A 23,417-nucleotide genomic window follows, 5' to 3' on the forward strand; every position below is an offset into this window, starting at 1 on the left:
CTGTTTTTTACGCTTTTGGAAGGCATCAGCAAATGATCACAAGAAGCTTTGAATTTATTGATTGTCACATTCAAAGGTAAGTTTTCTTAAGCCATTTATCCCTTATGGTAATAGAAGAGTATCCAGAAGAGTTGAATCTGCAAGCCAAAACCTCTTTTCTCTCCTACTTCCTATCTTCAGCATACACATTATCTGCAAACTAAGGTCACCGTGCTTCTCTGCAATTTAACATGTTTACTAGGTAATTTCTCAGCTACTGAGAAAAAACAAACATATTGTGAACTTGCAGGTGGCAGGTTTCTAGAGAGATTGGTGGTACTTCCAGTCCTTCCAGAAACAGACAATTTATTGAAACTTGCAAAAAGTATGTAACTTTGAAGAAAGAACAGTAAAATACTCCTTGTACCATACTTTCTGGGTAAGCCGTTACTTAGGACTTTGTATCTGTGGGTGTTGAGCAGAAGGTGAGTGCAAACTCTCTGAGCAGCAGGCAATAGCTTGTGGGATCAAGGTCTAATAGCACAGGCATCTCAAAACCTATCATCAAAACATGAGACAGATGAATATCTGATAATAGAACAATATGGGGAGAGGTATTACTTCCTCTCGTGTTTCTCCTTGACTGTTAAAAGTACACACTTGTCTCAGACAAATTTAGGAGGGAAGACTGTCTATAGCTGACACATGAAAAAGAAGCAATGTAGAAACTGGTGTTCTGGACTAGTATCCACATAAGTCTTTCCAGATAGATCCCTAGCTGACATGTGAGGTGGACACTTGGTAATTGTAGAAACAGTTGAACAATAACTGGGTACAGAAGTGCTGTAACTGCATGCTTGGCACATTTCCTGTGCCTGAGTTACAACTTACTATGAATTGAATACATGGAGGGTTGAGTAAATAAGCAAAAAGACAGCAAACTATTTGCCTGTGAAAAGGTAAAAATTATATATATATATAGAAATTAGAACTCCTAATTTAAAAAAGAAAGAAAGAAAGAAAGAAAGAAAGAAAGAAAGAAAGAAAGAAAGAAAGAAAGAAAGAAAGAAAGAAAGAAAGAAAGAAAGAAAGAAAGAAAGAAAGAAAGAAAGAAAGAAAGAAAGAAAGAAAGAAAGAAAGAAAGAAAAAGAAAAACAAGGCAGGGCAGGGCAGGGCAGGGCAGGGCAGGGCAGGGCAGGGCAGGGCAGGGCAGGGCAGGGCAGGGCAGGGCAGGGAAGGGAAGGGAAGGGAAGGGAAGGGAAGGGAAGGGAAGGGAAGGGAAGGGAAGGGAAGGGAAGGGAAGGGAAGGGAAGGGAAGGGAAGGGAAGGGAAGGGAAGGGAAGGGAAGGGAAGGGAAGGGAAGGGAAGGGAAGGGAAGGGAAGGGAAGGGAAGGGAAGGGAAGGGAAGGGAAGGGAAGGGAAGGGAAGGGAAGGGAAGGGAAGGGAAGGGAAGGGAAGGGGAAAAAAACACTTTTTTTGTAACAAAGAAGAAACAATTTTTCCTCCTTTTGAATTAGTAGATAAGTGGAATAAAATGATGTGTTACCTAGTTCTTGACTCAGTCATTTTATGTACAAGATGGCTTTTATTTGATTTCTCTTTCCTTTGCCATGAATGTAAAACCAAATAAGGCTAAAAGAAAATCACTCACCCCTAAGCAGAATTGAATCTTCAACATATTGCTCACAAAAAATGTTACACTGTGGATATGTGACATTAGTAAGAAGCTTATTTTCTTGAGATAGTCATTAAGTTAAAATGAAAGAGAAGGACATAATGAAACTCCTCTGAATCTAAGATTTATTCATTCATCAAAGTAAAACAGCAACACTAACCTGTAGTAGTTTGGGGAATTTCTGTGGCCATCTAGCTTGAAGCATGAGCCCTGCTGGCTGGGTTTTGAACTCCTGGCATGCGACCACATCACAAGCTGCCAGTCTGCTGGGTCCATAGGGACTGAGGAACTGCACACTTTGAAAAGGAAGCTTTTAATGCTTTGGAAACTTCAGCCAGCCTTTCATGTCTCATGACATAAGGATGCTCCCCAAACCTGTAATTCTGAGCTTAGAAGTTTGCATTAATGCTGTAAAAGACTGATTTCTGACCATTATCTCCTCTGCTACCTTAGCAATGTCTGATGTTTCATGGATTAAGAAGGTAAGTGGATAAGAAGGTACCAACATCTCCACTTCACGCAGTATCTGCAAGCTTCTCTAATGTGTTGGAGTGAAAAGGGTTCCTTAAAACAACAGGGCATGAAGGGCAGCATAATTAAGAAAATCCTAACCAAGAGCTTAGTTCAAATAATAATAGAAATGATCTTCTGTAAGAGGTCAGAAATAGGGTTTAGGCTGTAAGCACCATGAAGCCACTCTTGAAGGAATTTATTTGGGCTCTGTTCAGAATCAACCACCTTCGCTATTATAAAAAGGGCTCATTCTTTTGAAAGCTAAATGCAGGAGGTAGAGCACAAATGCTATATATTGGAGAGGGCACTATAAGGAAGGTCACTTTATAGAAAGCATGAAGTGTAATTTGGAGAAGGATGCTAATACCAGCTATATCAAATTGTGAGGAAGCTGAAAACAGCATATGTTCTAATATTGTCTTTTATTGATTTTGCTGCCAACATCCCACTTCAACAATGTTACAGCCGCACTTCAAGATTCTTAATGGAGGGGGATGGAGAAAATCAATACATAGAGCTCGCTTCTGCTCCCATTGAAGTCAATGCGAGTTTCATTATTAACTGCAATGAGCACAGGACAGAGTTCAGGCCGTTTTGGTGCTTTGTGTTTGTTTTTTCTTTCCTTTTTTATTTAACCTCCTATGGGGCAACATATATTGTTACTCTGTGTTTTAGAAAAGTCCCATTTAAGCAGGGCAATTCCCTACCAAACTGCAATTCTATGCATTCAGAAATGATGCTCAGCTTTATGAAACCTAATGAAAAATTATAGCCTGTATCCTGTACAGGGAAAGTTATAATAAAAGATATAGGATTTGAAATAAATTCTGATAACAAAATCATTTTTTTTCTTAAAAATATTTTCATTCAGATATCAAGCAAATAAATAAAAATGGTTTAGCTTTCACTGACTCATAAAGTGTTACTTTCAATGCACATTGTTTGCTGTATTACAAACAGAGGGGATGCACCTAAACTTCTTTTCACTACTATTTTAATGCTTTTTACACAAAATGAAATATGCTAAAATTATCTCCAAAAATTATAAGCATCATCTTCATTCCAACAACATGCTGTTAATTTTGTTCTAGCATGAATGCAAAACATATTTTAACATGCTGTCAAAATGAGATACTAAGAATGTCAATAAAATGACACTAAAATAAATGTAAATTTAGATTGCTGTCACAAGTGGCTGCTTGGTTTTGTGAAGATGTTAGGTTGCTATAGCATTTTCCATAGCAACTTTGCATCTTATTACATAAATAATCCCTCAGTGTCCTTAAAGCTTACTAAAAACAGGATTAAATCTATTCTCATATGTAATGATCCTGCATAAAACCTTATCAGTATGAAATACCCAGAAAACATAATAAAATGTAATCTAGATAATAGTATTTCTGGCAGTTGCAAAGCATCAAAGCACAGCAGACTTGTTTTGTAGTTAACGGGACATCCTCCTAAAACCCACGTCAGGGGAGTATCTTTGAAGTGTCTATTTCCTCTAAAAATTGAAAGTTAGGTTTTTAACCCCTTCACTGCTGTGTCCACAGGACCTGCATAGACCTTCATCCCAAAGCCAGTGTTCTGGCCCAGAGAAAAGACCCAGTACTTGGGACAGGATGAGGTTGCCTTTTTTCCTCAGGGCAGACAGACAGCACTTACCTCCAGCCCTGATTCATCAAGGTATTTCTGTTAAATTCAGCTGCACAAGTAGCATTATTAAAGCCAAATGGACTTAAAACTGGGGGCATAAAATTAAGCCCTTGCCTACATGCTTCCTGGATTTCAGCCTATATTTGTAAAAGCGGTGGGAAAAACGGAATGCATTTTAAGGCAGAAAATTGGAGTCTGCCTGATGATAACAGCTCTGAACTGGCATGCTGTGAAAGACACTACAGCAGACTTTTCCTTGCGTAGAGGGAGTAATCATCTTGTGCTGCTTTCTAGTGATCATCTCTGATGGTCCCTGGGAGCAAAGCTGATTGTCTCTGCTGTGTCCAGAGCATCTCCATTTGAAGGCAAGCTACGCCACTCGCAGAGCTCAAAAAGGGTTATTCAGCTGTCTTCTCCAGCTAGAGAGGGGACTGTGTCAGTACAGTGACAGTTCGGTTCTTCAGATTTAAAATATGTTCTTTCCGAGATGGTTTATAAAACCTGGTTAGCAGATTTTGCTAACAAGTTTTATTTTCCTCTGCATACATGTTTATAAGTTTATTGCCACAGGGCTGATTAAGGCACCAGCTGCTAATGGCTTTGAAAGAGTATTGATTTATCTGAGGAATAAACCAATGCAAGCCCATTAATTTTTGAAATAAATACATCTTTCTATTTTACATTATATTTACCAACAAGTGCTTAAAAAGAAGATGGGCAAATTATGGGCTTGTTAAATATCAGTATTGCTTTCACAAATTCTGATGTTAAAAAGCTATGAAATGGAGAAGTAATGCCAGAAAAATAAGACTAGTCTTACAAGAAAGGAAGGGAGAAATGTCAAGTCCAGGGAATTAGTAGGAAGAGGAAGACCTGACATGAGATGTGGCATGACACCAGGCCAGCCAGAGGAAAAGGAAGAGCAAAGCTTAGCTCCACACAGCTGGGGCCGAACGATTTCCATTCAAAGTTGTAACAAGCTATAGAAAGCTTTCCTACTAGTTTAATCCAGCTATAAAGCACAGTTTCTATTACATGTGTGCATCTCTGCATTCACATGAGCTTTAAAGAAAGCAAAAGAAGATTGAATTGCAGAGAAAAGATGAATAAGCATCACGCAGATCACTTTGGTGTTGTTTCAGGCTTTCCTTGAAGACTTGCCAGGCTTGCAACTTTCAGGATAGACTTATGGACAATACCACAAAGCCTGTTTTATGCTGTGTGCACAGGGGTGCGATTGTCAAATCCTGACTTTCACAAGGACTTATGTTCTTCTGTCAGATGGACTGCCCACTGTTTGGACTGTCTCCTATGGCAACTAACTCTGCTGATGCTGCAAAGAGGACACATCGGTTCAGAAGAGTGCTTAAAGATACAGGCTGCTGTTCAAGACACGAGCTGCAGTGTTTAAATTTGGCACCTACTTTGGGTATGTTATGGTATCCTGCCAAGGAGGTCTTGTGTGTTCAGACTGGACACACACTGCTTAATGTGCAATTTATTAGTTGCATGCAATCCCCAGGATGTTATTAAGACGTGTCGTCGCGGGTAATATGATGGTGGTGAAATGTTCCAGTGCCCAAAGTGTGGGCTATTCCAAGTATGTTTAGCTGGAGAGAGCCTTGTTCCAAGGTGTTTATCATCCACATGGACAGGACGGGCAGTGGGTGAATGAACAGAAGTATCATTGCCTCCCTTTGATACTGAAATACTCCAGGTTCGTTGATTTGTCCTGCGGTGAGGTATGTGTATTTGGCCCAGGGCTCTGTGATCCCAGCCCTATCCTTCCTGTGTCCCTCTGCAAGCACTGTGCATTTTCTCTTTCCCGCAGTGCCGACCGCTGTCTGTCACTGAAGTTGGAGCTGGAATTAATGGCATGTTGTGGAGAACTGCAAAAGCAAGAGATTAACTCACCTCCCCTTAAAAGTAAAATTACAGGTGCCTTCTAGGCATAAACCAAACTTCAGCTCTTTTCTACAACACACAGCTTCACTTCACTAATTCTTAAAATTACTTTGGAGGCTTTTACATGTGGATCCTTACTCCCAGTGCCAGCAGGTGGGAGATGAAGCATCCATAAATCCTGATCATTCTGAAGATTTTCGTATATCCTCTAGACTCCAGCATAGAATCTCATTTTTTCCCCTGTGCTAATGCTTCAGTAGCTGCACCCTGGCTTTCAAATGTATTAACTGAGTTGCCAATAATCATTATTTTTTTTTCTTAGCAATCTCCCAGCTTTACTTCAGCAATCCTCTTGTCCCTTTCAAACTCCAAAATACACAACGTAGAAAAATCACTGTTTAAAGGCTGAATTTTGAAGAAAACATATTCTGGAGGAATAGCTGTGCCCACGGGTCAGATTTGCCCAGGTCAGCCTTTTGCCAGCTTTCCCCATAAAGCAAAAGATCTTTGGTCTGTGAAACCAGGAGGAATTCCTATAAATTAGGCATATATGCTGGTTCAGCTAACTTAATTTTCTTTCCCTGGGGTGCTGTTTAGGAGGTCCTGGCAGCAATTTGAGACGCTCACCAACAAAACAAGCAGGCAGTGATGCCTCCCCTTTCCTTGAACATTCAGCTTGCACATTCTAGAGAAAGGAGGGTACTAACTAGCAAAAAGTGGAATAACCTATAAAACACCTGGAGGAACAGAAGGTCTTTGTGCAGGAGACAATACCCCTGCCCTGCACTATGGAGTAGAGAACGGAAGACAAGTCCAGGAGACCAAAGGTCCCAATTCTTATTCCAGCTCTGCCACTGAGTCAATGATATCAGTAAATCAGGTTCATCAACAAGAAGGAGAAGAGCAATTGGCAGATGAAAGAAGAGGATTTGAGTCTAGAATAGAGTGATGCACTTTGCAATGAGTCCCTCTTGAGCAGTTCTGTATTGCCTCAAGAAACAAACATGAATTTTCCCAAACAAACAGCCATTAGCAAATTTCTAATACAGAACACAAATTGTTCTCCTGCATGACTTAATATCTTTCACGGCTTGAAGGAAGAATGCAAACCATTCTTGCTAACTGCTTTTTCATCATCTACCCCAAATCCACGCAATTTGTTGTGTACAAGGGCTTGGCTCACTGTAACATTGCTCTGAAAACTGAAGTCCAGCAAGCCTGGATTAATAGTCAGACACAAGTTCTTGCATAGTCTCAGGACTTAGATGTGCTGCTCTGTGTTTTCGAATGTTGGGGCTGGAATCCACCCTCTCCTTTTCACGATGGTAGTTTTCAGATATTGTAGAAAAGAGTTTTCATTCTAATTCAGTCTAGCTGTGAGGAGATGTGACACACTCAGCACCGCACTATCTAAATGCTTGCAGATGTGGTGTTATTTCTGAATGAAAAAGGCTTGAGTAACAGAAGAAATCACACTGGGAGACTGCTGAAACTGCACACTTTAGTGAGATGGAATCAAGTCTCAGAAACCAATCTAATTTGTAGAATTATTTTGAAATTATGCCTTCTTACACAAGGGATGATTTAAATAGGTGAATTAATCAAAAAGAGTTCATTCAGGTGTTAGAGACTGGGGAAATCTCTGTTACCTGTTGTAGGTTTGGGGACGGTAACCTCCCAGCAGTGTTGTTCCCACCTTTGAATAGATGGTGAAATTCATTTGCCAGGCTGAAAAGTAAAGTCCTCAAGAAAGTCCTTAAGATGGCAGGAGAGGCAATTCCCAAAACTCTGGAACTATCCAAATCAATTCATACTGTCTGCTTGCTTCTGACATTTTTGGAGTTGGACTTTTAAGCCTTTATGTGTGCATGCTGTCTTTGAATTGAAGAGGAACAATATACTACTTGTGTTATTCAAGCCTTGTCCTCCCCATGGTTACGGGTTTAGGAAAATATTTTAAGAGAAGGGGTTAAAAATAAGGAAAGTGCCAATGTTTTCTTGCTGTGCAGAATTGTTTCTTTGTGATAAAAGACTCTTTAAAAGATATTTGTAAAACAAAGTTGACCATACAAATAACTACTTGAATACAAATAACCACTCCAGTGAGATAAAGAGGTGGTTGTGGAATGACATACTCAAAAAGAAAGAAAAAAAAAGAAAAAGAAAAAGAAAAAGAGAAGGTGGCTAACACCAATAACAATTTAAAAAATGCTGTACATAAAAATGAAAAATATGTTTTTCTCTTACTTTATTTTTATTTGTCCATATTTTATACACAATATGTTTTATGGTATAACAAGTTCCCCCTATTGTCAATGACAGATGAATAAAATTCACGTGCTTTACTTGAGAGTGTAATGTTAGAAGAAGAAAGCTATAAAAAATAATTTTAGAACTGGATGACTCTGTGCAGCAGGCTGGATCATCTCCACTAAGATCAAGAGGATGATGAACGGTACAATGGACAATGATGGACAAGTACTCAAGTGGATTCATATTGCTAAATTTTGATTTAGTATGCAACAAAGTACTGGGCTTGCTACTCTCGTCATTGAGGGGAGTCAAGTGCCCACGCTGTAACAATACAAATAAACTGAAGTACTTTGGAATGCAGTAGAAATCTCAGATATCAAAACATTTGATAGAAATGTCCCTTTTTATGGAAGAAAACTAAACATGCTTTCCTATTTGTGATGTTACTAATCAGAGGCAAAGAGAATGACCCGCACAGTTCAGCCCTACATATGCATATGTTAAATCCAGCTGGACCAATGAGTATGGCTGTTTAAAACATCATTACTCCTTTTCTGGAGTGCAAGCTGTGGGTATTTCTGGCTCTACATTCCCATTGTTAATTCTGCTGACTTTTCTCCATAGGACTGGACATAGTCACTCATAAAAATCTCTGATGGCTAGCAGTACTTTGCCTGCAGAGACCCATTGTCTCAGCTCCAAGCATTCCGCTAATAGTCTCTAGAAAATTCAAAGCCATGCAATTAGCCATGTGAAAATTAAGGTTGCCCTTTACATGTTGTATCGATGCATATTCCTTTCAGGAAAAAACATTAATCCTCCCCTCATGAGAAATGCCGTAATAAAATTTCCTTGTCAGAATGACACTCCTTCCTTTGGTCTTTCCTTCTGGAGTAATTTGACCTCACACAGCGTTTTGTCACAAGAGGAGTCAAAGAACCCTTCTCTATGAGCACTGGAACCCATTGAATGGATTGTATTATTTCCTGTCTTAATATGGTCCCTACATTGTGCACATGGTACGCAAATTATCCTTATCATCAGACTGTTTCTTTCTGTACTACTTTCTCCTTCTTTACCTTCCGTAAAGCTCACTGCTGTCTGGCTGTTTGCAGTCATGTTTTGGCTTCAGCTTCTGTAAATTTTCCTTCTGAAGATGAGTTTCTGAACAGGCAAACTCTTGTTAACTTCTCACAACTTTGTTAGCTAATGTCAAGAAATCAATCAAAGGTTCTATCCAGATTGTTTTACCAGTAAATTAGTAGCTTGTGAGCCATGTCCTTGAATGTCCGCTCTGGATCTTGGATGTACTTGGAGAAGGCTGAAAAAGTTGCTTTCCTTTCCAAACATTACAATCACCCTTGTTCTTTTTTTCATGACAGCCACCTAACGTGTGTCAAATTAATGCAGCATGCAGTACCATATTGTGAAAAATGTACCCTAAAAAGTTCATTCCACAAAACACACAGTTAAAATGGTGTAGTGTATTTGTTATACATTACTGTGTATTTGCTGTTAAGAAAGGTAAGTATTAGAAAATACTGACTGAAACAGAATTGCGATTGCTCTCATAGTAAGATGTTGTTACTACTGTGGAATTAAATAGTATTATGCAAGACTGCAGACAGCGTGTTAAAGAAACATAATGCTTCCAGCCATGGGCAGAATTGGAGAGTTTTCATCATTACATTTCATAGCAGGTGACAGAAACCTCCTAGACACAGCTCGTATCATTCAGATAACTAGTTTATGAGGATTTAAAATAAGATAGTTTTATATAATCAGCTATTAATATGCCACTTCTCATATGTGAGTTTTTGTTTGCTTTAAAAAAAAAAAAAAAAGCAACAGCTATATATACCTGGGGACATTACAGAGGATTTGGCTTTACCTGAATCATCTACTCGCAGCTTTTTACTAGGATTGTCACCACTGTCATCATCAGACATTTCCATCTCCTCTTCCCGGCGGATTCCCATGAGCTGTTCACTGTGAGCATTTCGGAGCTCCTAAAATCCAAAACGACCTTTTGTCAGTATTAACTTACATAAAGTCACTGCTTTATCAACAGTATCTGCTTTTAAAACTGCTCTTATTTTTAATTATACATAATTTACCATTGTAATTGTATTTATTTGGCTATGAATATTTATAAGAACAGTATCCCAGGGAATTCTTCACGTGGAAGTACTGAATTTATCAATGGTAACAGAGGAAACAAGAGAAAAAGTGGATCTCCATTTCAAGTGATCTTTAGTTCTGCTAAACATAGAATAATGTTTTAGCAGCAATGATAATGCTTAAAACTGTATATAAAGCAGACTGATAACTTGCTAGCCTGTTTAAGGTATAAAGAATTCTTGTTTCTCACTGTTACTTGGGGTAGGATTCCCCTGGTCTAATGTAGGTTTCTCCATTAAAATTAGTTCCTACAGACACCTTTCATAGAAAAATAAAAAACCCTAGCACCTTTAAGCAATTCCTATCCATAACGTAGCTATCAAAATGAAGTTAGATTAACTGCACCTTAAAAGTGCCTTAGTCTGTCCTGAAAATTTCTGCATCTTGGTGGGAAACAACTGACTAGTCTCTGGGTGACCACTGGAAGGGCAGGGTGTAGGAAACCTGTGCACTTTTCGTTGGGGAAATGATCAGGCATGAGGGCTTTGTGGGAACCTAGACAGTTTTTGTTCTCAGCAGAAAGGCTGGCGCTGGTGTAGCGGCTGGCTTTCTAAAGGCAGCGCTGAGAAGATTGAGAGAACTCTATTTTGTCCTAATAATCCTGTCAGGTGTAACACAGGGATGCTGCACCGTGATTAGTGTAGGCCTTTTCAGCCTGCAGACAGCTAATTTTTCTGACGACAAAGAGTCTAATTCCCAAAGAGGTGGTTTGAAATCTTTGAAACAAGAAAGAAGTGCACGGAAGGAGGAACGTTATTGAAGAGCCCAACCACAGCTCCATGCAATTAACAATAAGCTATCAGAGAGGGAATGGATGAAAAAAGGAAAGGCGTTTCCCTTTAGTTGTACCCTTGGCTCATCAGGAGATCTCAAATACTCTGATAGATGTATACATGTCCATTAATCACAGCAAAGGCAAGGAAGCTAATTAGTGGGCTTTTATACAATAATTAAAAAAAAAAAAAAGTTATTAAAATAGTAAATTCTCAACTAGTGTCTCATGCAATAAGTGGCATCTCTGGAAGAAATTAGCAAGCTTATTTCCTTATTGGAAAATGCCACCTCCACTTTTTGCTGGGGAATATTGACTGCATACATGAGCAGACATAAGCTTACATTTATTCCCTCTTTAGGGGATAAATGTCCTTGGTGCATCAATTTCTATGCTACCAGCAAAGCCAATAATCTTCCATGGAGAACGTCAATGTGTATGACTGTTTGCTCTGGGCTTGGGTTTCTAGCAAAACTTTCCTAAAGTCAGAACACAAGGGTAGGTGATCAGATAATTAAACAAATCAGCAGATAATGTCATGGTTAGACAGTATGATTTAAATCAAAGATGCCATTTTGTACATTTCTGTCATATTTTACATCTGAAAAACAGGCATTTGTAAAATCTGTTGGTTCAGTGAGAGGGTTCACATGTTTTTGAATTGCTTTTAATATCCTCCTGTTAGAAAAACAAAAGGCAATAATACTTGAAAAAGCAAGTAGTGAATTAACATTTCTGGAAAGTTCAACCCTTAAACATTTCATTTTATTAAAGATTTAGAAGCCAGCAAATCAATGATACACCACATCCCTTTACGGAAAGTTGGTTTAAGACAGGATCGTCTTAACATAATTGAAATAAACTACCAACAAATCATACTTTCATACCTTGCTGAGTGATAAGACAAATATCAACCCCCAACTTCTCAATTTTGAATTAAACCCAGGCTTTATCCACTACTTTTATGAAATATTTGTGAACAAAATGCAAAATACAGTTTGTAGCAATAAATTATGCTAACATTTTATTTTAAGTGTCCCATTATTGTGAAGTCATTTGGTATTCACCATAATAGCACTGATAATAAAGAATTCATTTGGTATTCATGTGGATGTTACATTTAGTGCCATTGGTATTCAACTGTAATTTAGCATTAGTTAATGGGCACTTAAAATGTTATCCAAATGATTTATATCACAGCACTTTAGTGTTTCTCAAACTAAGTGTACAACACTTATTTTACAAGTGTACTACAAAATAATTAAATAAGTGCACCTTACCTTCTAAAGTTTTTATTTTGAGACAGAAAAATCATTTAAAGGACCTTCACACTAACAATCAACATACTGTACTACATGAAGGTAAGCCAAGTGTATGTAAGTTGACCATATTAAAAAAATAATTAAAAAAAAAAAAAAAAGGAAGCGGAGAGAGAGAAAACAAAGACAGTGGTACTTACTTTTTAACATACAGGCTCATAGCGTATATACTGAATTAAAAACCAAAGCTGGATGACCAAAACACAAGATGAGGTCTATCACTTCCTCTGCTGCCACTTGCAGCAAAGAGAGTTAGAATCCTATTTCCTCTGCTCATGTTTATGACAGTCACACATGTATGCTAATCCTTGTGGTATTATGATTACATTTATACTCTTTTCTTTGCAAGCAATATACTTAGAATCAATGCAAATGATTTATTTATTTTTCTATATTTTTAAAGACAAACATAAAAAAAATGGGAAGAAGTATGCCATAATTCTGGACTGAGTATGCTTAAGTCATTATTTACGAAAGAAATTCTCTTATTTTATTTTCAGGCAAAGTATCTTACAATGACCATATGATGGTACAACCAGAAAAAAATTTGTGCCATAGAATCCTTCTTTTAGAACCAGGTCACGATGACTCCTACAAAGATGTTTTTCTTAAATAATTCTTAATTCTATCCTTAGTTGAAAATAGTGCTACTAATTTCACTACTTCAGTTCATTATTTTAGATAGTAAACATATTCCTCCAACGATTTCCCAAATCTTGCATGAAAAATAAAAACACACTGCTCTCTATCTTAGTGTTATTTAGTGACTATTATCATAATGAGAGCAATGGGAGCAATTCATAATGTAGATGAGCTTGTATAATGGCCAGTTGATTAACAGCTAAAATGGTAGCCGTAAATATTGTTGAATACTCTATGTCCAGCTAAAATCACACTCATTCTGTGTCAATCCAGCTGTGAGATGATGGATAGAAAGTAATAATAAAATCACCAACCTCAGAATGCTTTCGCCAAATGTCTATGTTCTTTCGCTGGGCTTTCGAGAAATGGTCCCAAGCTTTTTGTCTGGTAGAAGCGTTGAAAACGGCGACAATCTGCTCAACTTTGGTGAACAAGGAAGTCAAACAAGACAAGCAATTTATGTTGTGATCACTATAGAGAAGCAAAGCAAAGACACTAGGAGTCTATGGATGATGTCATTACTGAAACAACATCATCAATATCCATCCAATTATGTGTCTTTTGTACTTACATTTTATCAATGTTGGAGATGTCTGCCTTCAAGTCTGTCTCCATAACTTTAGTCTACATATAACTATGTACCAAAGAACATGCATGCAGCTGCTTCCCAGTGATGCCTGCTATAACCTTCTGTGCAGCCATGTGCCTTTGTGTTTGTGGTATAGGCATGACACTCAAGGCATAAACCGGACGTGTTCCCCTGCGGCAGCTGTGTACAGATGAGCTGACTGAACAAACTAAAGCATGAAAGAAAAGCAGGTTCTGCTTGCAAGAGTAGGTAACTAACAGGGGGAAATTGCCAGCAGATAGGAAACACTAAACCATATTTAAATGCTGCACACTGTAACTGCAGCTGTTTCTTCTCCTTTATTTAATATATAGAAGCTCACCTGTTGCAGATCATTTTGTCCTGTGTCCATGGCCTATGTATTTTTATGTATATGAACAGTTACATTTTTGTGCAAGTGAGGAAGAGATGTGAAATGGGCTTCCCTCATTCAACTCTAATGAATTCATTCTGAAGCCAGACATCATTGTTTAGGACAATTATCTGGGGAAATTAAGATCTTTAAGTTTTTAAGTATTTGTTCATCCTAAACCAGAACCTTTTCTCCCAACCCTATTTCCCTTCTCTTCATTCTAGTTACAAGCAATATTGTCCTTCCACAGCAGTGACCCCCCTACAAATAATTGGGCCAAGATGTAAGTTGCTTTCATCCTGGCACTGTTGACTACAAGACCATTATGAAAACCAGATTTTTACAAATGACCTGGGCTGCGCTCCTGAGTGAACAGCTGTGCTGACCTATGAAGTGAAATTCTAAAAAGCTTCAAGTCTATGACAAGCTTCTTGGATATTAACCTCTTTAGATTCTTGGGCCGTAATGTTCAATGTTTTGCAAAGCTGTACTTTCATCACCTTCTTCTTCCCTTCTTCACTGAAGGAGAAGGCAGTAGAAGTGCTGTAAGGACCTCTGATCTGGCCTCTCATTGAGTTGCTTGAGAGCTTCTCTCTTTCTCTTCTCTAGTCACATATGTGAAGGATCTTGCTATATATATATATCTTCCTTAAAATGGTGAGGTCACCTAGTAAGTCACTTGTAGATTTTTCACCTTTAGATCTGAAAAATAACCTCACTCAAATCGAATAGGAACACTTTTATTCTCTTTTTTACTACTTTTGCAAGCTACTTACAGACTCAGGAAGCTGCATTGAGGTGGGTGTTGTCTCCTTTTCTCAGGTGACAAGTGATAGAAATGGTCTCAACTTGCACCAGGCGAAGTATAGATTGGGTATTAGGAAGATTTTCTTCATGGAAAGGATGGTTAGGCATTGGAACAAGCTGCCCAGGGAAGTGGTGAAGTCACCATCCCTGGAGATACTTAAGGGATGTGTGGATGTGGCACTTAGGGACATGGTTTAGTGGTCGATTTGGTAGTGTTAGGATGATGGTTGGACTTGATGATCTTCAGGGTCTTTTCCAACCTAAATGATTCTATGATTCTGTATATGGAATATTTTATTTGCAACCATCATGGTTACTTAATTAACTTCTAAAAAAATAAATGTCTTCTTTCAAAATTAAATCTTATATGTTGTTTATACTAAAGAAGTTGACTCAAAAGTACTGTGATGATCTGATCCATTTGTGATTCATTCAGGTTTTAATTGGAGATATCATAATTTCTGCATATTAGAACTTTCTTGGAATGAAGGGGGGATGTATCAAGGAAGTTATGAGGTGTATATTTATTCAATTAATTTGAAAAGAATGAAAATGTTAAAACACTATTATTATGTGTATAGAAACTGAGTCTAGAATTTAATTATTATCATTGTGTTGATGACCAAGGTGCTCAGAATATCGTGCTTAATTAACAACCTGTTTTTAGCTTGCAAGTGGAAATTCAAGTAGAAAAGATTCACAAAGAATCACAAAGATATGAGAAAGAGCTGGTTTTCCATTTTCTACTAATGGACATTAATAAGATCATCTGAATTTTGAAAAACATTTGAACTTTGAAGTGTTTAATTTCCATTCTGTGAACAGGTGCTAAGATATATCAAAAGTCATTATCTGATCATTTCAGAAACTATCCTCAGTGAAAACACAAGATAGGAAGATGTCAAAGAGTTTTTTGGGCATAATGGCACTAAACAAAATGAAGAGCAGAAAAAGAATCTCCCTCACTTACATAACTGTCAAGTATTAAAAAAAAAAAAAAAGGAAGTAGAATACTGTGAATACTAGACATGCTAAATATCAAGGAGTGTAAAGAAATATTGTCCAACAGACAGCAAAGGATAATAAGGCAACCATAGGGGAGAATATTAAATGCCCGTTGTAACTCATGTTAGTTAACAGTAACTTAGATTTAGAAAGTTCTTTATGCCTACAGTTAGGTTGAGTTGCTCTTCCCATTTTCTCACACATTAGTGCATATTGTGCTCAATTTACTTCACTTCTGAAAGGATGTGTGTGAAAGCAAAGTCATACTCTGAGCTCAGTCAAGAGTCCTCAGGCTGACACAAGTCTTGACTCCTGAGCCTTAAGGGAAAAGACCTCTTAGGCCTTAAGGAAAAAAAAAAATCATATATGTCAAAAACCAGTGTCCACTGCTATGTATTCTAAGAAATTATCAACACGTATACAGCAATTTAAATATAAACAACATCTTAGGTTATGAAGTGTTACAAACAGCAGTTAGGAATGCCCAACCTAAAAGGTCTCCAAGCATGACATTAGAGCTAAAGAGCAGTCAAGACCATTGTTAGACCATGCTTTGACAGTACAGGAAAACAGTTTCATATCTCCTTGTACTGTACCAAAATCCCACATTACTGTTTTATGAGCTGCCAACCTAGTATACACGCATTCTGCAAGTTCACAGGTTAGGTTAATTAGGTTGTTTGTAGGTTAATTTACATTGTATCAAGATTCATTTGTTCTCTCACAGACAACCTGAAAGCCTAAATATGGAATAACTCCTGTGCTTTGGCTAATTGGTAGACAAGACTTGATGTACCCATCACTCATCAGGAACAACTTTGTATGGGTAAGTACACCGGCAGCATGAGCCCACAAGGGGAAGCCAGGAGAGCTTATATTATCTGAGAAGCTCTCCAGTTAACTCATTTTTCTTCCATGCCTGTGTAAGATTTGGCCAAAGAGAGGTCCCACATTTGGGGCTGGTATCTGCAGAATCTAAGTGAAACAGTTGTTCCCAGTCTAGCTGCTGAGCATGATTTTCAGACTGTTGCCTGACCTCCAGAAGGAAATTTCCAAAATGAAATAATAGGTCGTGCCTATCTCTCTAAGGCACCTTGAGATCTAGGATGCACTGCACTATCAACTGTGACTAGTAAGTAGAATTATTAAGTAGCATGAAATATTCATTGTCAAACATCTGCTGGTAAGTTCCATGCTATATCAAATTTTCATTGACCATATGCAAAGCTGTTTCCTTACTAAATTAGGTTTCAAAAAAACACATTGTTCTGGAAGGGTCCATGCCATGTCATTGTTTTTTTCCTATGAATATAACTTACAGTGTATAAATAATTGCATCTTTCCTAATGACTTATTCTGTGGCTGGTAATTTATGTGGCATGTTTCAGACAAAGGATTTTATGTAATTGTTTTTCTGCTGATTTATATAAAATGAAAAAGACCCAAACATCTAAGCCTAGAATGATATGAAAGTGTCAATGTTTAACAACTGTAGTGTAACTAGAAAACACGTCATTAGAGGTATAAGCATATTAAATGTAAGTTTAAATCTCAGTTTTTATTGCCATAAAACATGCCACTGGAATAGAGTATTATTATCAAGTGTAAATGTAAAAACAACCAGAAAAACTAGAAGCAACACCAACAAGAATCCCTTAAATTATGCCAGTAGGATTTTCATGGAAGATTGGATTAAAGGGAAAACTAGAATATCTCCGTGGGAAGAGACAATTTGATACAGGTTATTTGAAAATGATACTACTGGAGAAGAAGAGAAATAAATGAGAACCAACATATAGCCATATCTGCAGATTAAGGGGCAGAGAGAACAGTTTTACTCTCCCTTACATTTATCAAGCAGGCTATTTTAAATATAATTTAGAGAAGGCTGAAATTCTTCCTTGTGTTCAGGAGACAAGAGGTAACCAATTTTTCCTTTGCCAATTTTGTTATCAGCTGCCATGTATGCACGATCATTTTTAATTTCTTTTATGGAATAATAAACAACATCAGCAACCAAATCCTTTATGACACCACAATAAAAATGAAGCAAAATAGAAACTGAAACACAACATGTTAAAATAAAAACAAAAGGTCTTCACTGACAGATAAAATAATCAGATTTCATATAGAATTTCACTCAAAATTCCACCAATTTAGGATACAGGATGAAAAGGGCTTTGCACTAAATTACTGTAAGTGCGAGAGTAGAATATATGGCACTTTAGCTCAGAAAAAATCTGTAAGAGCACAACAGTTGACACGCAGGATAAAAGAAAAATCCCACCCATAAAATTACAGTGTAAAGGAAACTGTTATAGTAAATGTATAACATGCTTTTCAAATACAGATTCGCAGCACAGGGAGGATATAGAGTTGGCATGCTTTGGGTCAGAAGCCTCGATGCTGAATTCTGAATAAGTAGGAGTCTGCCAATCGATTTGGCTCCAAGCCCAGCAAACCAAGGAATTACAGTAGTCAAGGCTTGATGCTATAAGTGAATGAATTAAAGTCTCCAGGTCAAATTTGGATAGAAAAAAAAAGCATATTTCTGGCAACAGTCCTGAAAGGCATTTGGTAAAATGCTGAACAGACCTTAGCATAAAGTCCAAAGCTAAAAATGCACGTCGGCAAATGATATATGACATCAACAAGAGAAATTGTAGATAGATTGCAGATTAATGAAAGAAATATTTTTTAATTATTGTGGGCCAAACCCTCAGCCTCTTGGTTATGATATTGCTTACTTTCAGAAAAGATTTTTTTCCCCACATATTTAGAGCTGAAAGCCTGCAGCCCCTCCCTTCTATCCAATTCACATGCCACAGAGGGAGGAACAGATATGCCTGACTGACTGGCAGAGGAGGGAACCATCAAAGCTGGAAATGTCACGCTGGAAAGGACTGCAGATAGTACAAGGGTTGGAGCCTAAATTAAAATGAACCAATGGTCATCAGCTGGGTAGTTAAGCAAATGTCATTATAGGTTTTTATAATGAAGGCAGAGATTTTAAAAGCAATGCAAAATCACTTATCTTCCACAATTAAATGCCAGCCTGGTTTTGCTTTGTTTTTTTGAACAAAACAAAACAAAAAGCAAAACAAGCAGAAAAAGTTGAAAGGGCATCAAAAAGAAGGCTGCAACTCCATAAGAAAATAGCAGGCTGTTGTTTGGTCTCCTTGCTGTCTGTGTGGGTGTAGGTTCCTTAAAACATAGCCTAGTCTTAAGACAGGGCATGGTAAAGGAGAAAACCACAGGGCTTCTCTAATTTATCTTCAATTTCTACCTTTTGGGACAGGCCAAGGGAACGGTGCCTCCAGTGATTTACCTCTCAGATTGTTCTGCTCTGCGGGGAGCGAGTTTGCAAAGCTGCCGTCCCTTCACTTGCCCTACTGCCAACATCTGTACGAACAATCAAAACCTCTCAGGGACTGTTCTCGTTCACTGAGGCTAACTGGCACAATGTGCTGAGTTTCCCCAGAGCAGCAAACCCTCTTCTCCACAAAAAGGTACTTTTAGGGAAACTACTTTGGCAGCACGAAACTCAAAACTGTATGGAAATTGTGTGGGAAAATGCTTACCAGAGGCAGAAGGATGTTTTCGTATTCTGTCTACCCTATGTCACCTACCTGAACACTAGAAAGAATGAGAAACAGTCTAAGTTTTCTCTTCCTGAGTTACTATATTGTTTCTAGATTTCTCTTTCCTGGAGACCAGGAGGAGGTGTACGTGGGTTGATGACAGCGTCCCACGTCCTGGTGCTCTCCTAGCTTCATGGATGTGGCTCTCCTATTTGCTACCTGAACACTGCTGTGCTTCTCACACAAAAAGCTGTCAGTGCCCCTCTCTGCTGATATACCTCATTGTTTAAAAGGCTCTAAGAAAATGTGAGTACTAAGAGTTGTAAGTACATAACATTATGTATATCTACCTATTTAGCTTTAGCTTACACATACACATACACCTAACATAAATTAGATAAAATAAAAGAATCTACCTCTGTGTATTTTGCTGTCCCCATTCCCTTTGCTCATCCATCTGACTCAGACTAGTATTAATCAACATGCTGTTGGGGGTTATTAAGAGGCTGAGTGGGCATCAGTGGTCTACACTGGAGTGATGCAGGAAGAAATCACTTTTCATAATATAATAAGCAGATTTTCTCACTTAGATGAGGGACAATCCCCCAAATGCTTGTTCCACAGCACAAGTGATAATTCTTTGCCTTGTAAAAAGATCCAACCTCAGTGTTAGCAGCTGTTCTTTTCCTTTCTTCTTTTTTTCAGCTAAGAAACAGTGAAGAAAAGTGAAAGAAGGGGCATTATGGGGATACTGAAAACTTCCCATTTGCAGGATTTATAATGAAAATTGCATTGCTACTTGCCTGAGGTATGAATATCAACAATTAATGGTTCTAGAAATGGGAGAATATACCTTGTTATACTTGGAAATAAAAATACACACTGATTAAATACAGCACAGTTTGCCCTGCAAGGTATTGCTAGAAAATCTGTCTACAAAATAAGCTTTGAAAATCTTTTAGGTTGTGAAACGTGGTTTAATTTACAACAAAGAAACTGACAGCTTGGTGTAACAGCAAGCGCTGGCACTGTGCCATGTGATAAATCACTTGGACTCAACAAGACCACTTCACCTCCATGTCATTTCTCAACAAACAAGAACCTGACATCATGGCAGCACAACCCAGTAGGGCAGGTACAAATGTACTGTACCTGCTCTTTTAATGCCACCATCTTATATTACATAACATTTTATGGACCTTATCTTGACATCCAGAAAACAAAAGCAAAAAACAAAGCAAATCAAACCAAAACACCACTACCATCGACAAGAACAAAATCAACAACAGAAAAGCTCACTAACTCGAAGGAAGATTAAGTGAATGTCACTTTCTTCATCAGTTTGACAAGATTATAAACCAGCCCCAATGCACTGCATTTAATTAGGTGTTCTTATTGTTATTTATTGTTTGGTGAACCTTTCTTTCAGTTCTCAGTTTTAAAAATAGCAAGAGTAGGAACAACTATTTTGGTAACACCCTCCCCCCCCCCAAAAAAAAAAAAAAAAGGAAAAGAAAAAGAAAAACAAACAAACTAAAAAGGAAGGAAACCGAAAACAAAAACAAAAAACCCAAAGGAACCCTGAGATGAAGAACTGAAAATGGTGAAGAACTGAGATGATGATTGAGCCTGGCAGGTCCCACTAAGTGAGGCGACTCTCTCTAAGTGATAATTGGCCAGGGATCTTTCAGCTTGAGATGTTCCTTGGATATCAGGAAGGCTATATTTGTTTTAGACATATATGTTTTCTTTTGCTGAAGAAAGCAAGCAAAACAGAAAAGAAAAAAAAAGTTGTCTCACACATGTTTTTGTGGGAACATTTACTTCTCCATTTGCTGCCATACCTTATGTTTCCTTGCCCACCATGAATTGTCCCCTTACCTTTTTGTTTATTGCCTCCTTTCTTCTTACTTATGATTTTTGCTCCCTCTTGTTGCATGACTCCATCTTCCCCTCCCACTTATTCTATCCATTTCCCAGGCTCCCATCTTTTTCTGCCCCATAATATCTCTGTCATCACCATGAACTCCACCATTTGGGACAAATCCAATGATTTGACATGAAGCAAGTGTCGAGCCTACTGAAGGAGTAAACACTACAACTGACTATAGTTGCATAAGGTTATTCATATTCATATTCATATTTACAAGGTTTATTCATTCACTTAGAAGCAGCCTGAACAGTTTTAGATGTGTAGGCCACATAGTATGTGGCAATTCAGAAAACCTCTTGGGTGAAACCACCGTCTTTCTGTCCTTGCCTTATTCTCATCTCTTATCATTCATTTCCACATAACTTTTACAGCTCACCTCTCATCAGGCCCTTCCCTCTATCCCTGCTCAGCAAGGCAGCTTAAGCACAAGCACATATTTCCATGTGATTCAAGCACATGCCTCTTTTCTTTGAACCTTGCTGCATAACCTAGGAGATCCTGCAGGATTCAGGTGAGTGGGATGAATTGTGAAAATGGGGTCTTAGAAATCTCTTGGGAGAGAGTTCTTTTATTCTGCTGTAAAGCACCATGTATATTTAATGGCCTACATAAAGAAAAAGAAAAGTCTTAAAAATAACAGGACAAGAGCTTCTGCTGAAATTCTGGCCACACTTAAATCGATACCAAGATTCCTATTGACTTCAGGTGGAGTGAAAGCTACAGACAATGGAAGGAACAAAGCAATCCAAAGAATATGAAGTACAAAGGAAGAAGCTATCTGTAACACTACAGGTTGCAACCACAAAGGCTTATACTGCCAGAAAACAGGGAGGAATTATAAGAATGTGAAACAAAATAGAAATGGAGTCTTTCATCTCTATTCTCTACCACGGCAGATGCATCCGGGATAGATATGCTTTTCAGAACATGTGTACATGAGATGGGAAATGGAAGGACAAGTAAAGAAGAATAGAGATACCCAGCTGAGCTTTACCAGACAAATTATCAGTATAGAAGCAAGCAAACAGCATGCCTACTAAATGAGCTAATCAAAAGGGACTGGATGGATTGTGGATGTTATTTTTTTTTTTTTCTTAGAAATACATCAAGGTAGAAAGCAATAGTGGCAACTAATGACATGAATGATTAATGTTTTTGTTTGTATTATAGTGGTACTCTATGACACCAACTGAGATCTGGGCTGCACTGTAAAAACACATTATATGACTCAATCTCTATCACAAGAGCTTAATGATGACCTAAAAATTGCACATAACGTAAGCTCCTATTTTTGAATTAGTCACTGGCAAAAGAAAGAAAGACTGTAAGACCGGACAACTAAAGAGCAGGAAAATCCTTTTAAAAGTTGTTATTAATGCAGAGCAATTGAAAGAATACTCAGAAAGCATGAATGCATATAAAAAGTCTGACCTCTAAAAGAATTTTAACTAGCACCCCAGTAATGAAGCCAGCTGCATTTATAGTGCAATGAGGATATGCTAAAAAGTTGAAGGATTATTGGGGAAAAAGACTGCAGTATGGTATTCAAGGCAAATCCAGTAAGATGGTGATTTTAGTAATTACTAATGTATCAATGAAAACCCTAACTCTTTTAAAGTATTAGTGGAACTTTTGAAGTAAAACTATAACGAGAAAAACAAAACTTATTCCAGTCCATTTTTGAAGAAAGCTCAAAAAGGATTTTTAACATTTTCTTTCCTTTTTTTGTGTGTGTGTGTGTGTGTGTGTGTTAAAATTCAGATTCTATCTGTGAAAGCGCTGATAATGTTAAAGCAGATTAAATCATATCTAGAGAGATCAGAGAATGAAAATGAACAGTCCATAAGAAAGAATAATTTTATTCAGTCTGTTTAGAATACACTTCCCTTCAGAATTATTTCTCTTCAATTTTGGGGGGGGCAAGAAGAGATGGAAACGTGTTGGATACATCCCTGCCATTTGATAAAAGGTCAGAGAACTGCAATATGCCACTAAAGTCCTTCAGCAGGAGAGAAGGGAAACTCGAGGTGACAATCCTGATCTTTCCAAGGGGGCAAAAACAGAGTTTTCTCCCCAGAGCTTTTATTCTTCTTCATGAATAGCCCTACTGAGTAAACTCAAAGGTGTATTTAGCCTCAGACCCTGTATCATGAATAAAAGTTCTAAGGATGCTCAGCAACAAGTTAAGTTGATAAATTGTGTAATTTCCCAGTTTG

At 37.9% G+C, this 23,417-nt stretch overlaps 1 protein-coding gene across 11 annotated transcripts in view; it reads right to left on the reverse strand.

The window, feature by feature from the left end:
• ENOX1 (ecto-NOX disulfide-thiol exchanger 1) overlaps positions 1 to 23,417 on the reverse strand; it is a 358,808-nt gene that overhangs the window by 53,292 nt on the left and 282,099 nt on the right. For all 11 annotated transcript variants that reach the window (XM_080592774.1, XM_080592773.1, XM_080592781.1 and 8 more), the window contains 2 exons: positions 13,210 to 13,316; positions 9,873 to 9,990 (listed from right to left, as the gene is read on the reverse strand). In XM_080592774.1, coding sequence (XP_080448900.1) covers positions 9,873 to 9,990; positions 13,210 to 13,316 — 225 coding nt within the window. The remainder of the gene's footprint in view (positions 1 to 9,872; positions 9,991 to 13,209; positions 13,317 to 23,417) is intronic.

This window comes from Anser brachyrhynchus, assembly GCF_964034855.1.
Source record: "Anser brachyrhynchus genome assembly, chromosome: 1".
In the NCBI taxonomy this organism is placed as follows: Eukaryota; Metazoa; Chordata; class Aves; order Anseriformes; family Anatidae; genus Anser; species Anser brachyrhynchus.